This window comes from Gossypium arboreum, chromosome 11 (assembly GCF_025698485.1).
Source record: "Gossypium arboreum isolate Shixiya-1 chromosome 11, ASM2569848v2, whole genome shotgun sequence".
Lineage (NCBI taxonomy): Eukaryota > Viridiplantae > Streptophyta > Magnoliopsida > Malvales > Malvaceae > Gossypium > Gossypium arboreum.
In genome coordinates this window covers 25,149,928-25,163,968 of record NC_069080.1, presented here as the reverse complement: position 1 = coordinate 25,163,968, position 14,041 = coordinate 25,149,928, and the positions used below count along the sequence as shown (strand labels likewise).

Genomic DNA, 14,041 nt, shown 5'->3' with positions numbered 1-14,041 from the left:
TATGTTAGTTTAAAAATTAGTTGATAATATGATTACTAGACTCACACCAAGGCCCACCTAAATTTGAGAGGATTTGGGCAAAAATATAGGCCCAAAAAATGGGCTTGGGCAAAAAAATAAGGCCCATTTAAAAAATGGGTCTGGCCTCGGGTAAGACATTTTTTGCTCGAGCCCGGCTCGACCCAAATACACTAAAAGAAAAAAATCTACTTTTTTTAATATTATTTTCTTGTTGTTTTCTCCCTATTTTGCTACCATTTTATCTAATTGTTCTAATGCATATTTGTTGGGTTATATACTTCTTATCATTATTTAATAGTCCTTAATTAAGTTCATCATCATCTAAATTTAAGTGTTAATATCCGCATTATTAATAATTCAAAAAGCAAAATCAGGTATCCATAATAACTACAAGGCATCAAAAGGGTAATGTTGGGCTTAATCAAACCTACTGCTATTGTCCAATTCGGCCTTGGATTGAATAGGTTAGTAAAACGAATAGGCCGAAACCTTTTATTCCAATCAAACTATTTGGACTTGCAAACTTCCCATGGATTGTCTTTTAGTGGGCTGAAATAAGAGGAGATTTTGGATCCCAAATTCCAAAGAAATTGTAGATTTAGCACTAAATGGTGAGCAAAGAATCAATGAAGTTGTACAACTGGTATATATGGTGCTATGAGAGTCATACATTTACACATGGACTTATCCACACTCAGGCCACTGCATTGGCTTTCAAAATCTCCTCCACCCACTTCATAATCCATAAACATTGAAAACAATATCACATCCTTCATTTTGTTTCCTTCACCACTTTTACTTCTTCTGCAACAACAACCCCCATCAGAAATAACATATTCTCCTTTCTTCTTATTTCTTCATTATAAAAAAAGAAAAGAAAAGACATGGCTGCTGTTACTGCTGCAGTCTCTTTTCCTTCTACCAAGTCCACCTCTCTCCCTGCTAGAACCTCTCTTGTCTTTCCTGATAGGATCACCTTCAAGAAGGTATATATTTGCCATGCTTGTGATGATATGGTAATATTGAAAGTTGATGTTCATCAGCTGCTTTTTTTGTTTTGTTTTCCAGGTGCCCGTTTACTACAGAGATGTTTGCAGTGGGGGGAGAGTGGTTTCTGTCAGGGCCCAGGTTACAACTGAAGCTCCTGCCAAAGTTGTAAAGGAATCCAAGAAAAATGATGAAGGTGTTGTGGTTAACAAGTTCAGGCCTATCAACCCTTACATTGGTAGATGCCTTCTAAACACTAAGATCACTGGCGATGATGCTCCTGGAGAGACTTGGCACATGGTCTTCAGCACCGAAGGTATGCATGCAAGCTCTAATAGTAACCTCATTGCCCTACTTTTATGTTCAATTTTAATGATAAAGTAATCAAAGTTTGCTATATTCTTGAGATAATTATTTACTTAAAACAAGAAATAGTCTCTTCCTAGGCATAGCTGACTGGTTGGTTGGATTGGTTCAGGAGAGGTCCCCTACAGAGAAGGGCAATCCATTGGGGTGATTCCAGATGGCGTTGACAAGAATGGAAAACCACACAAGCTGAGATTGTACTCTATTGCTAGCAGTGCTCTTGGTGATTTTGGGGACTCCAAAACTGTGAGTTTGCTCTTCTATAATCACATCATTATTCATATTCATTTCTTAAGCTGTTGGGTATATAGATTAGGCTTTGAGCTATCCAAGTCTACAAGTCATCTCATTAGCATGTTCTGCATACATCTCATCGTATTTTGCAGGTATCCCTATGTGTGAAACGACTGGTATACACCAACGAGAAAGGAGAGCTTGTAAAAGGAGTCTGCTCCAATTTCTTGTGTAAGATTTCAGAATTTTTACGGTTCATCATAATATGCACTATTGTTTTGAACAACTTATTTCAGAATTTAACCTCCCATTATAGTTATAAGCATCATCAAACTGAAATAGTAATGATCAAAAGGGCAGAGATAGCTTTCTGGTAGAATATGATCCCTGATATGATTTACCCTATTGATGTTTTATGTTTTCATCTTAAATATATATCTTCAGGTGACTTGAAACCTGGGGCGGAAGTTAAAATAACTGGACCTGTTGGAAAAGAAATGCTTATGCCAAAGGATCCCAATGCCACAATCATCATGGTACGTATACTAACCAAGCTCTTAAATGTACTAATAAGTGCTGCTCCCATACAATATCTTCACCTTCAGCTACTCCATTGTAGCTCGCTACTGGAACTGGAATCGCTCCCTTTCGATCATTTCTGTGGAAAATGTTCTTCGAGAAGCATGACGACTACAAGGTATATGTATATGTACATCATTTACGACAGTTTAGCATTGCTAACTATGCAACCTGAGTGAACATTGAAAACAATCACGCTCAATCTACCAAAGCATCCGTTTCAAGCTGTTGCAGGCAATGAAACCTGATATATAAATTATAACCTATGCCATTAACTCAACAAGAATAAAGTAAGTAATCCGTGATATTTGAACATGTGACTGACTGACTTAACCTCTTACATGCTATGAAGTTCAACGGTTTGGCATGGCTCTTCCTTGGTGTCCCCACGAGTAGTTCATTGCTATACAAGGAGGTAATTAGCAAATTTTTAACTTTCTAGAGGAAACAAATGCTGGTTTCTGTTGGTAATTGAGATTTTGTGTGAAACGTGAAATGCTTGATGTGATGTTAATTGCAGGAATTCGAGAAAATGAAGGAGAAGAACCCAGAAAACTTCAGGCTGGACTTTGCAGTGAGCAGGGAACAAACAAACGAGAAAGGAGAAAAGATGTACATTCAGACACGAATGGCTGAATACGCGAAAGAGCTATGGGAATTGCTGAAGAAAGACAACACCTTCGTCTACATGTGTGGGTTGAGGGGAATGGAGAAGGGAATTGATGACATAATGGTCTCACTCGCTGCAGCTGATGGTAACAAACTAAAAAAACAAAATGAACCCATTGATTTACTCAAAAGCTAGCCTAGCCGGTAAATTTAATCATGTGTTTTTGCAGGTATCGACTGGGCCGAGTACAAAAAGCAGTTGAAGAAAGCTGAGCAGTGGAATGTGGAAGTCTACTAAATACATATATATATATATATGGATCACGTGTACAAAATAATCATCTCCCTTTTCATTTTCTTTTTTTTAGCACCCGCCCCGACCTATAAGAATTTCCAATGCATTGTGTAGAGAGGGGGACTGCCTTTTTTTTCTTTTCTTTTATTTTTTTTTTCTGAGCCCATATAATGAGAACTATCGGTATTTTATAGCCAACCTTATTTCTTCAACAAATAAATTTGTCCCTAGTACCTTTTTAGCATTGATATAAGCGGTAATTCTTAGTTAAGGGTAAGGTTTAAGTTAGAAAATATTAAATTATAAAACGAGTTTAAATAAAAAAATAACAATAACATATTATAGTAGATGTACCATTTTGGTTTTGTTACTTATTAGTATATAAATAGTGGTATGTTTTGATATACCGCTTCGGGTTATCAATATATTTTAAATATTTATCATGTATATTTATATGCAAAATTTTTAAGAGAAGATTGTATGAAACTATGATTCTACGTTATCTCTATCCATTTTCAATAGGAGGATGACAAATCAGATTTTTCTCATGATTTCTAGCATTTTAGGAAAAATCTGATTTGTCATTCTCCTATTAGAAAGAGATGACGTGGAATCACAGTTTCATAATCCCTTTTCAATTTTTAAAAAAATAATAATTAGGTTTAATAACTTGATTAGTAATTATATTTTACTTTTATGTGTAATAATAAAAAAATATCAAAATTATTTTAAAATATTAAAATTTTGTTCCAATTAGTCAAGACCGATATGTACATGTATAAGCTAGTATTAATCGAAATGAAGAAATACAAATTGAAACAACCAAACACATTGAATTTTTTATAGAAACAAAATCTAAACTATTTTATATTTGTTTTAGCTCGAAATGATACATACTGACAGATAAAGTTGGTACAGTGACTACCATACTCTCGAGTCTAGCTTAACTAAACCCATTTTCAAGTTTATAATGCTATAGAATTTATATATTATGAGAATTAAATATGATATACTATAAAATTTATATCATAGCTCAAGTCAATTCTAATGGGGATAGGACAAACGAAGGAGGAAAGTTCACTTCCTTAATTGAGACCACTTGTGCCAAGGATAAAGTAAGAAGTGGATTAGGAATTAGAAGAATGGATATTGTCATAAATGGAGCGATACTCACAAAACATGTGTGGAGGATCATCAATAAGCAAATTTGGCCCATTGAGAAAACTTTAGTCAAGAAATATTGCATGAGAGATGGCTTCCTCTAGTGCCAAGCCAAACCGAGGAACTCATGGGTTTGGAGAAGCATCCTCGAAGCTAAGGAGTTAGCACAAACAGGACGCGAAGAGAGAATAGATTACGAGATATGATGGAGTTTAATAAGAGGCAAAAAGAAGAACTACGAAGGGAGATCCAAAGTTTCATCAACAATAGGAGTGACGTGAGATCTTTCTTTGAAGCAATCTACATGTCAAAATGAAAATTCTCATCTAGTATAGAATTTTCAATGAAATCAACCTATTTGGAATAATTTAACATTAAGCATGAAATAACTCTAGATCACATCCCCGTGCAAATACCAAGAGAAATTTGAAATTCGTTATTGGCTACCAAACTACCATTAAAATAATCATTTTCTTGTGAAAGATTCTCAGCAATGCACTATCATGCAAGGCGAAAATCCACAAATGGATCAAAACAATGGACCCATAATGCCCCCTTGTGCCGTATAGAAAGAGAGGATGCGGATCACTTATTTTGTAACTGCACTTTTGCGAGGGCGATTTGGTTTGGATCTCCTTTAGGATTGCGAGCATGCTATCTAAATTCAAGGCTAATCTAAGAGCGAATAAGCATGAGCATAGAAATCATGTGGAAGGGAAGGAAAGGAGAATCGATGATGTTCACCACTATGGCCATTACCCTTTGGAAAGGCAACACATGACACCATTACGGCATTCTTGAGCAAGAACCCCCTAGAAGAGGAAAAAAGGAGAGCAACACCAACATTGTCAGAAGCTAGATTAGATTCATGTCACGACGTTTTCATCGGTAGGTGCAAAATGAACTCTTTGGTAAGTATTGTTATTTTTATAATGACACGAGACCTTAAAACGATGAAAATTATGGACGAAAGAGTTAACCATAGTTACTTTTAATCCGATTCATTCCGACATCCATTACTCAACACGGCATAACCTTGGCTCTAATATGAACATGTTGAAAAGTCAAATTAAAAAGGGTGTTGAAAAGTCAAAAATGGGAGGTGCAAGTGGCACCGAAAGAAAAAAATGATAGGCAAGTTGTTTAAAGTTGAATGGGATAATTGCAATTTTGATCCCTAATTTTTTAGGCCATTTGCAAGTTAGTCCTCGAACCTCAACTATAAATAGGCCTAACCATTTCTCATTTCAACTATCCCAACCAATCTTTCTCTTAGTTTTCTCTTCTCCCATTTGAGAATTCTTAAGGAATTCTATTTGTTTGTAATATTTTGGAGATAGTAAAGTTATCATCGGTGTTAGTCCCGGGACGTAGGTATAATTTACCAACCTCGTTAAAACTCTTGTGTTCTTTTTGTCCTATTTTTTCAATATTTGAGGGTATAATAGTAGTATTTAATTGTGCTATTAAATTACTATAGAAGGGATATTCTGACTAAGGAAAGACTTGGTATTTAAGAGATCCTTGTGATCCACCTCTCTTCCCTGGGAATTGAACTTTGTGTGATTTTTTAGTACAATAATTTACACGCTTCCGACCCTATTAGAACAACAAGTGGTATCAAGAGTCAAGGTTAATCGTAGTATGCTCTGTGGTTGCGCTTTAAACCGATCTTCCACATCGGAAATGATTTCCTTAGGTATATTGAAAGATTATGGAGAAAATGGTCGGTGTAGGAGCTTCAACATCGTCCATGTGGACAAGACCGACAATTGCAAATGCAAGATTGGCCGTGGAGATCTTTGATGGCACGAGCCATTTTGGTATGTGGCAAAGTGAGGTTCTAGATGCCCTTTTTCAGCAGGGTCTAGACATTGCCATTGATGAAGAGAAACCAGATGATGTACAGGAGAAAGATTGGAAAGCGATCAATAGATTGGCATGTGGCACAATTCGATCATGCCTTTCTCGAGAGCAGAGGTATGCTTTTTCAAAGGAGACTTTTGCAAATAAGTTGTGGGCGGCACTTGAAGAAAAATTTTTGAAGAAAAACAGTCAAAATAAGCTCCACTTGAAGAAAAGACTGTTTCGCTTCACATACGTCCCAAGTACCACAATGAATGATCACATCACCAAATTTAATCGCTTAGTCACCGATTTATCAATATGGATGAGATATTCAAAGATGAAGATTTGGCTTTGATGTTTGTTGGGGTCACTTCGAGGAGGAGTTTGAGTTCCTAGAAACTACTCTACTTCATGGCGAGTGATATATCTCGGCGAAGTCATGCGGCCTTATACAGTTATGAACAGAGAAAGAAGGACAAACAGAAAAACTCAATCAGAGATACAGAAGCTTTAGTAGTCCGAGGTCGTTCATACACTCGGAAGAAAACTCAAAAGGGGAGATCAAAGTCAAAGTCCGTGCTCGGAAAGATGAATGTGCCTTTTGTCATGAGAAAGGCCACTGGAAGAAAAATTGTCCAAAGCTGAAGAATAAGGGAAAAGCTACTGTAGATGCTTGTGTTGCAAAGCATGATACCAGTGACTCTGAACTATCACTGGTTGCATCATTATCGTCGTTCCATTCAGATGAGTGGATATTGGATTCGGGTTGTACCTATCATATGTCCCCTAACCGGGAGTGGCTCTCTGATTTAGTAGAACTAAATGGAGGAGTTGTTTATATGGGCAATGACAATGCTCAGAAACTGTGGGATAGGTTCAATCCAATTAAAGAATCAAGATGGATCAACTAGAGTTCGATCGATGTTCGATGCGTGCCAGCTTGAAGAAAAATCTCATCTCATTAGGAGCCTTGGAATCCAATGGTTCGATTGTTACTATGAGAGATGGGATTTTGAAAGTGACATCTAGCGACTTGTGATATTGAAGGGCATCGGAAAAATAACTTGTATTACTACCAAGGTAGTACAGTTATTAGAGCGAACATTGCAGCTTCCTAAGAACAAAGAATTGGACTCAATGCGGTTGTGGCATATGAAGTTGGGACATGCAATGAAAAATCCTTGCAAATTCTAGCAAAGCAAGGATTGTTGAAAGGTGCAAAGGCTTGCAAATTAAAATTTTGCGAGCATTGTGTTCTGGGAAAGTAAAAGAGAGTGAAATTTGGCACTGCTATCTATAATACAAAAGGTATTTTGGAATATGTTCACTCAGATGTGTGGGGGCCTTCCAAAACACCTTCGTTGGGAGGAAAGCACTACTTTGTTACTTTTGTTGATGACTTTTCCAGAAGAGTTTGGGTGTATACCATGAGAACTAAGGATGAAGTGCTTGGAGTTTTTCTTAAATGGAAAACTATGATCGAAAACCAGTCTGGCAAGAAAATCAAGCGGCTTAGGACGGACAATGGAGGGGAATATAAAAGTGATCCGTTCTTCGATGTGTGCCAACAGTATGGTATTGTTCGACACTTCACAGTTAGGGATACACCACAGCAGAATGGAGTGGCATAGCGTATGAATCGAACATTGCTGGAGAAAGTTCGATGTATGTTGTCCAATGCTGGGTTGGGCAAGCAATTTTGGGCTAAGGCTGTGACATAAGCTGGCCATCTTGTTAATCGTTTGCCATCATCTGCATTAGAAAGAAAAACTCCTATGGAGGTATGGTCTGAAAACCGGCTCTGATTATGATTCCTTACATGTGTTTGGATCCACCGCATATTACCATGTGAAGGAGTCAAAGTTAGATCCGAGGGCAAAGAAAGCTCTTTATGGGAATCACTTCGAGTGAAGGGATTTCGTCTTTGGTGCTTAAGCACAAAGAAAATGATCTGTAGCAGAGATGTTACCTTTGATGAATCTGCCACATTGAAAAAGGTAGCAGATGAAGATATTCAGACAAGCGATACTCCACAGCAGGTGGAGTGTACTCCAAAATAGGTGGAGTTTGAGCAGATGGGGATTTGCCCAGTTAATAAATCTAATTCTCAAGCAACAATGGAGGAATTAGAGGTTGAAGATGTTCTAACCCAAGAACCATTAAGTACACCAGAACCAGTTGCAGTTGCAAGGCCACGGAGAGAAATTCGTAAACCTGCTCGATTTACTGATATGGTGGCCTACGCCCTTCCCGTTGTTGATGATGATATTCCTGTCACTTATCAAGAAGCAATGCAAAGCTTAGAAAGTGACAAATGGAAATGCGCCATGGATGAAGAAATGCAATCTCTCCTAAAGAACAATACTTAGGAGTTGGCGCAATTACCGAAAGGTAAAAGGGCAATCGGATGCAAGTGGGTATTCGCAAAGAAAGATGGATCTCCTAGCAAGAAAGATGTTCGCTACAAGGCAAGATTGGTAGCTAAAGGCTACGCTCAGAAGGAGGGAATTGACTACAATGATGTATTTTCCCCTGTTATGAAGCATTCTTCCATTAGAATTTTGTTGGCCTTGGTAGCACAGTTGAATTTGGAGCTAGCTCAACTTGATGTTAAGACGGCTTTCTTGCATGGTGAGTTAGAAGAGGAGATCTATATGACTCAGCCCGAAGGATACAAAGATGCTGGTGGTAGAAATTGGGTTTGTAAGCTGAACAAATCGCTATATGGATTGAAGCAATCCCCGAGGCAGTGGTACAAGCGATTTGATAGCTTTATGAGAAGGCAGAAGTACATAAGAAGCAAATATGACAATTGTGTGTATTTGCAGAAGCTGCATGACGGATCTTTCATTTATCTACTCTTGTATGTTGATGATATGTTAATCGCTTCGAAGAGCCAAAAAGAGATAGATAAGCTGAAGGCTCAGTTGAATCAAGAGTTCGAGATGAAAGATCTAGGTGAGGCCAAGAAGATTCTCGGCATGGAGATAAGTAGAGATAGACAGAGAGGCAAGCTTTGTTTGAATCAGAAGCAATATCTGAAAAAGGTATTACAATGTTTTGGTGTAAATGAAAACACAAAACATGTAAGTACCCCACTTGCTTCTCATTTGAAACTTAGTGCTCAATTATCTCCAAAAACTGAAGAAGAAAGAGAATATATGGCAAAAGTCCCATATGCTAATGCAGGTTGGGAGTTTGATGTATGCGATGGTGTGTACTGGCCCCGACATTTCACAAGTCGTTGGAGTTGTGAGCAGTATATGCATGATCTTGAAAAGGACATTGGCAAGTCGTGAAATGGATTCTACGGTATCTTCAAAAATCGTAGATGTTGGTTTAATTTTGAACAGGATGAAGCACTTGGTCGGGTTTGTAGTTGGATATGTTGATTCCGACTTTGCTGGTGATTTAGATAAACGTCGTTCAACTACGGGGTATCTGTTTACTCTTGCAAAAGCCCCAGTGAGTTGGAAGTCTACCTTACAGTCTACAGTAGCTGTGTCTACTACAGAGGCAGAATATATGGCAGTTACAGAAGCTATTAAGGAGACTATTTGGCTTAATGGATTGTTGAAAGACTTGGGAGTTGTTCAAAGTCACATAAGTTTATATTGTGACAGTCAGAGCGCTATTCATTTAGTGAAAAATCAAGTCTATCATTCAAGAACCAAGCATATCGACGTAAGATATCACTTTATGCGAGAAGTCTTTGAAAAAGGAAAAATTCTACTTGTAAGATTCCGGCAGATAATCCCGCAGATATGATGACCAAGGTGGTAACAACAATCAAGTTTAATCATTGTTTGAACTTGATTAACATCCTGAGAATTTGAGCACCTTCAGGTGTATAGCGCTCGAGAGCGCATTTGGAGGCACTACAAAAGATAGCTTTATCGAATTTGGGGAATTGAAGGAAGTGTGTGAAGATGTGATTATCCTAATCAAATCTTCAAGGTGGAGATTGTTGAAAAGTCAAATTAAAAAGGGTGTTGAAAAGTCAAAAATGGGAGGTGCAAGTGGCACCGAAAGAAAAAAAGTGATAGGCAAGTTGTTTAAAGTTGAATGGGATAATTGCAATTTTGATCCCTAATTTTTTAGGCCATTTGCAAGTTAGTCCCTGAACCTCAACTATAAATAGGCCTAACCATTTCTCATTTCAACCATCCCAACCAATCTTTCTCTCTTAGTTTTCTCTCTTCTCCCATTTGAGAATTCTTAAGGAATTCTATTTGTTTGTAATATTTTGGAGATAGTAAAGTTATCATCCGGTGTTAGTGCCCGAGGACGTAGTATAATTTACGAACCTCGTTAAAACTCTTGTGTTCTTTTTGTCCTATTTTTTCAATATTTGAGGGTATAATAGTAGTATTTAATTGTGCTATTAAATTACTATAGAAGGATATTCGACTAAGGAAAGACTTGGTATTTAAGAGATCCTTGTGATCCACCTCTTTCCCAGGAATTGAACTTTGTGTGATTTTTTAGTACAATAATTTACACGCTTCCGACCCTATTGGAACAACAGAACAAAAGATAAATCAGTGAGTGGAATCCTGGATGGTAAGTTGAAGAAGGTGAACTTGAAGCCAAGCCAATATTGGATGGCATCTTGATTCCCAGGAAACCATCTCATTATATTGGTATCTGTAATGAAAGCCGTGCTGCACTTAAATGGACTTCCAAAGAAACTGTGAGAAGCCTTGCATATCTATGATATTGTCATAAATTTGAAACCGTATAAAAAAAAAGTATAATTTCTATGTGTGGATCTATTATCCCTTATATAGAGAAAGAGTGAATATAAAAAATAATATAATACCTTTTAACTCAAATGGTAAAATAAAGGTTTGAAAATCATAATGAAATCCTATTATTTATGAGTTTATTAGTTTTTATTAATTTTTATAAATTGTAAAATGACAAAAATACTCTTATAATAACATAATTTATTTTGTAAAAAAATATTAATATGACATCAACTTAGTAAAAAATTTAACATACAATAAATAACTAGACCTGATAATGGCCGGGCCACCAGGCCTGAAGGCCCGCCCGAATGTGGTAGGGTTTGGGAAAAATATAAGCCTGAAAAATGGGCTTAGACAAAAAAGATAAGGTCGTTTTCAAAAACGAGCAGGGCCTCGGGTAAGGTATATTTGGCTCGAGCCCGGCCCGAATCACTAAAAGATAAAAAAATTCTGCTCTTTTTTTTTGTTTTATTTTTTAATGTTATTTTCTTGTTGTTTTCTCCATATTTTGCTACCATTTTACTATTATGTTGCTACTATTTTATTATTATTATTTGGATATTGTATAAAACTTATTTTATTGTTAATTTTGTTATTATTTTAAAGGCATTTGCTTGTTAAGTTGTATTTATCTTAGTGTTATTTAAGTCTTTGTTGGGAAATATTTATTTTGATATTTTTAGTATTTTTGATGTATTATATATATTTAAAAATTATATAAAAATAATATAAAAATTAATACGGGCTGGTCGGGTCGAGCCCAGGTTTTAGCATTTTTATCTGGGTTGGGCTTGGACAAAATTTTAGGCCCATTTTTCAGGTCGGGTCAGGCCGGGCCTAGAAAATGCTTCTGAATTTTTAGTTTAGCCCGACTCGACCCGGCCAATGAGCACCTCTATAAATAACATCAACTCAATTAGAAATCCATATGGTATAAATTATAGGGTAAACTATTCATATATTCATCTAAGTTTTAGCGCTTCTTATTTTGGTCACCAATTTTTTTATTTTGTTAATTTAATCATTCTCGTTAAGTAAATTTCACATTTTAGTCACTCTAGTGTTAAAATGCATTTGGTCATCAAATGGAATGTTGACATGGCTTGATATAATAACAAATTGGTAAACTATACAAATGGTCACCCAACTATGCCCATGTTCTTGTTTTGATCACCCAACTTTAAAATTTTTCAATTTAGACATTAACATTAAAATTCATTCCTATTTTGGTCACCCGCTATTAAATTGATAACAAAAAGTCTTTTTCTAACTGGTATAATAATATTTCATCCTTAATATTTAAATATTCTATCAATTTGATCCTAATTATTAATATTTCAATAAATTTAACCCTTCACATTTTAAATTCTATCAATTTTGATCATAATTCTATTTGCATTGAAAGAATATCATACTTATCAAGAAAACATCACAAATAAGAAAGGCCAATAGTAAATGAAGCTAAACAGCACAAAATAAAGCAATTTTCACCGAACAAAAACCACAAAATTTGAACTTTATGCTATTTTAAGTGAAAAGCAAATTACTTTTTTACTAAACTTGTTACTATTTAGAATTATGATTAAATTGATAGAATATGTAAGTATTAAAGATTAAATGTGTTATTATACCAATTAGAAAAAGCTTTCATTATCAATTTAATGGCTAGTAACAAAAACAAAAACGAATTCAAGCATTAATACCTAAATTGAAAATTTTAAAGTTGGGTGAACATTTGTATAGTTTATCTTAACAAATTTAGTCTTTAATATTTACCCATTTTACTAATCTAATCTTAATTTTAAATATTCAACAAATTTAGCCCTTAATAATTATGCTTAATTATAAAATTTAAAAATATATACAATAATAAAAATACATAAAAATTCAAATATATATATATATAAAATAGATTATAATGATATCATTCATACGCCTAGAACTGGCCAGCCCGACCATAATCAGTTAATCACCTGTAACCGTAAGTGAGGAGGACTGAGAGAGTCGAAGAGGGAAACGTAGAATTCGGACATTGGGCTTCTTTTCCTCATATAAATTCCCCCACTTCTTTCTTTTACCATCAAAACCCTAATTACAACTCCAAAGTTTCTTCCTTTAACGTCCCAACTTTATCGCTAATGGCTGAACAACAACAAGATCAACTGCAACACAGATCCGCCGGAAAGGTTCTCTGGTTCAATGACCAAAAAGGCTTCGGATTTATTCGAACTGGCGATGGAGGCGAGGATCTCTTCGTCCATCATTCTTCAATCAAATCCATAGGCTATCGTAGCCTTGCTGAGGGCGAATCCGTTGAGTTCACTATCTCCGAAGGCAACGGTGGCAAGACTCAAGCTGTTGATGTCATCGCCGTAGGTGGCTCTGCCATCAGTAAGAAGGACCGTCGCAGTGGTGGCGGTTGGAGAGGCGGAAACGATCGGAGGAATGGCACCGGCGGTTGCTATAACTGCGGGGATTTGAATCATCTTGCCAGAGATTGTAGTAACAACGTTAACGATGATTACAATCATTCCCCTAGAGGCAATGGCGGTGGCTCTTCTTGTTATAAATGCGGCGAGCCAGGGCATTTTGCGAGGGAGTGTAGGAGAGATAGCGGCGGCGCTGCTGGTGGTGGAAGTGGGAAGTGTTACAACTGTGGAAAATTTGGGCACTTTGCTAGAGACTGTAACAGAAACAGTGGGGGATGCTGTTTTACGTGTGGAGGGTTTGGGCATTTGGCGAGGGATTGTAACAGCAACAGGGGAACGGAATGTTTTAAATGCGGTGAGGCAGGGCATTATGCGAGGGAGTGTCCAAACCTGAAGGCTTTGTCTTAATTGGGAACGAAAAGACAAAAGAAAAAAAAAGTAAATATTTCTCTTCTATGTTTTGGGGTTCTAGATCTTTTTTTGGGAGGTTATACATAAGTTTGTTCTGAATTATCCAGCTTCTTTTTTCCCCCTTTTTCCTGGAGAGAATTTTGCCAGTTTTGGTACATAGATGAGCTGGTTCTGATAAGGATTTAGTGGTTATTGCCTGTGATTTGAGCAGCTTCTATTTTCAAGTGTGAATGAGTTAACGTTTTCTATGTTCATATCTATAATGCAAATTGTCTTCCATTCATCATTTATGTTCTGCAATACGTTGTAGTCTAAACTTGGTGGAATTTCATGCTCCTTTTCTGCAATAA

At 36.5% G+C, this 14,041-nt stretch overlaps 2 protein-coding genes across 2 annotated transcripts; both read left to right on the top strand.

The window, feature by feature from the left end:
* Positions 1–684: 684 nt before the first annotated feature.
* Positions 685–3,311, top strand: LOC108471064 (ferredoxin--NADP reductase, leaf isozyme, chloroplastic-like). Its single transcript, XM_017772635.2, has 9 exons — positions 685–1,007; positions 1,090–1,324; positions 1,487–1,620; positions 1,761–1,839; positions 2,053–2,144; positions 2,228–2,305; positions 2,540–2,602; positions 2,708–2,942; positions 3,027–3,311. Exons 1-9 carry the CDS (start codon positions 906–908, stop codon positions 3,092–3,094), a joined length of 1,086 nt encoding a protein of 361 aa, XP_017628124.1. The 5' UTR covers positions 685–905; the 3' UTR covers positions 3,095–3,311.
* A 9,456-nt stretch (positions 3,312–12,767) lies between these two features.
* On the top strand, positions 12,768–14,041 carry LOC108472824 (cold shock domain-containing protein 3). The gene has a single exon (XM_017774382.2). The coding sequence runs from the start codon at positions 12,990–12,992 to the stop codon at positions 13,686–13,688; it is 699 nt and encodes a 232-aa protein (XP_017629871.1). The 5' UTR covers positions 12,768–12,989; the 3' UTR covers positions 13,689–14,041.

Excerpts from the sequence above, each read along its gene's own strand:
- LOC108471064 (XM_017772635.2), top strand. The coding sequence starts at position 906 with ATGGCTGCTGTTACTGCTGCAGTCTCTTTTCCTTCTACCAAGTCCACC. Across the intron at positions 2,145-2,227 it reads CCAATGCCACAATCATCATG|CTCGCTACTGGAACTGGAAT; the intron begins GTACGTATACTA and ends ACTCCATTGTAG. Across the intron at positions 2,603-2,707 it reads GTTCATTGCTATACAAGGAG|GAATTCGAGAAAATGAAGGA; the intron begins GTAATTAGCAAA and ends TGTTAATTGCAG.
- LOC108472824 (XM_017774382.2), top strand. The coding sequence starts at position 12,990 with ATGGCTGAACAACAACAAGATCAACTGCAACACAGATCCGCCGGAAAG.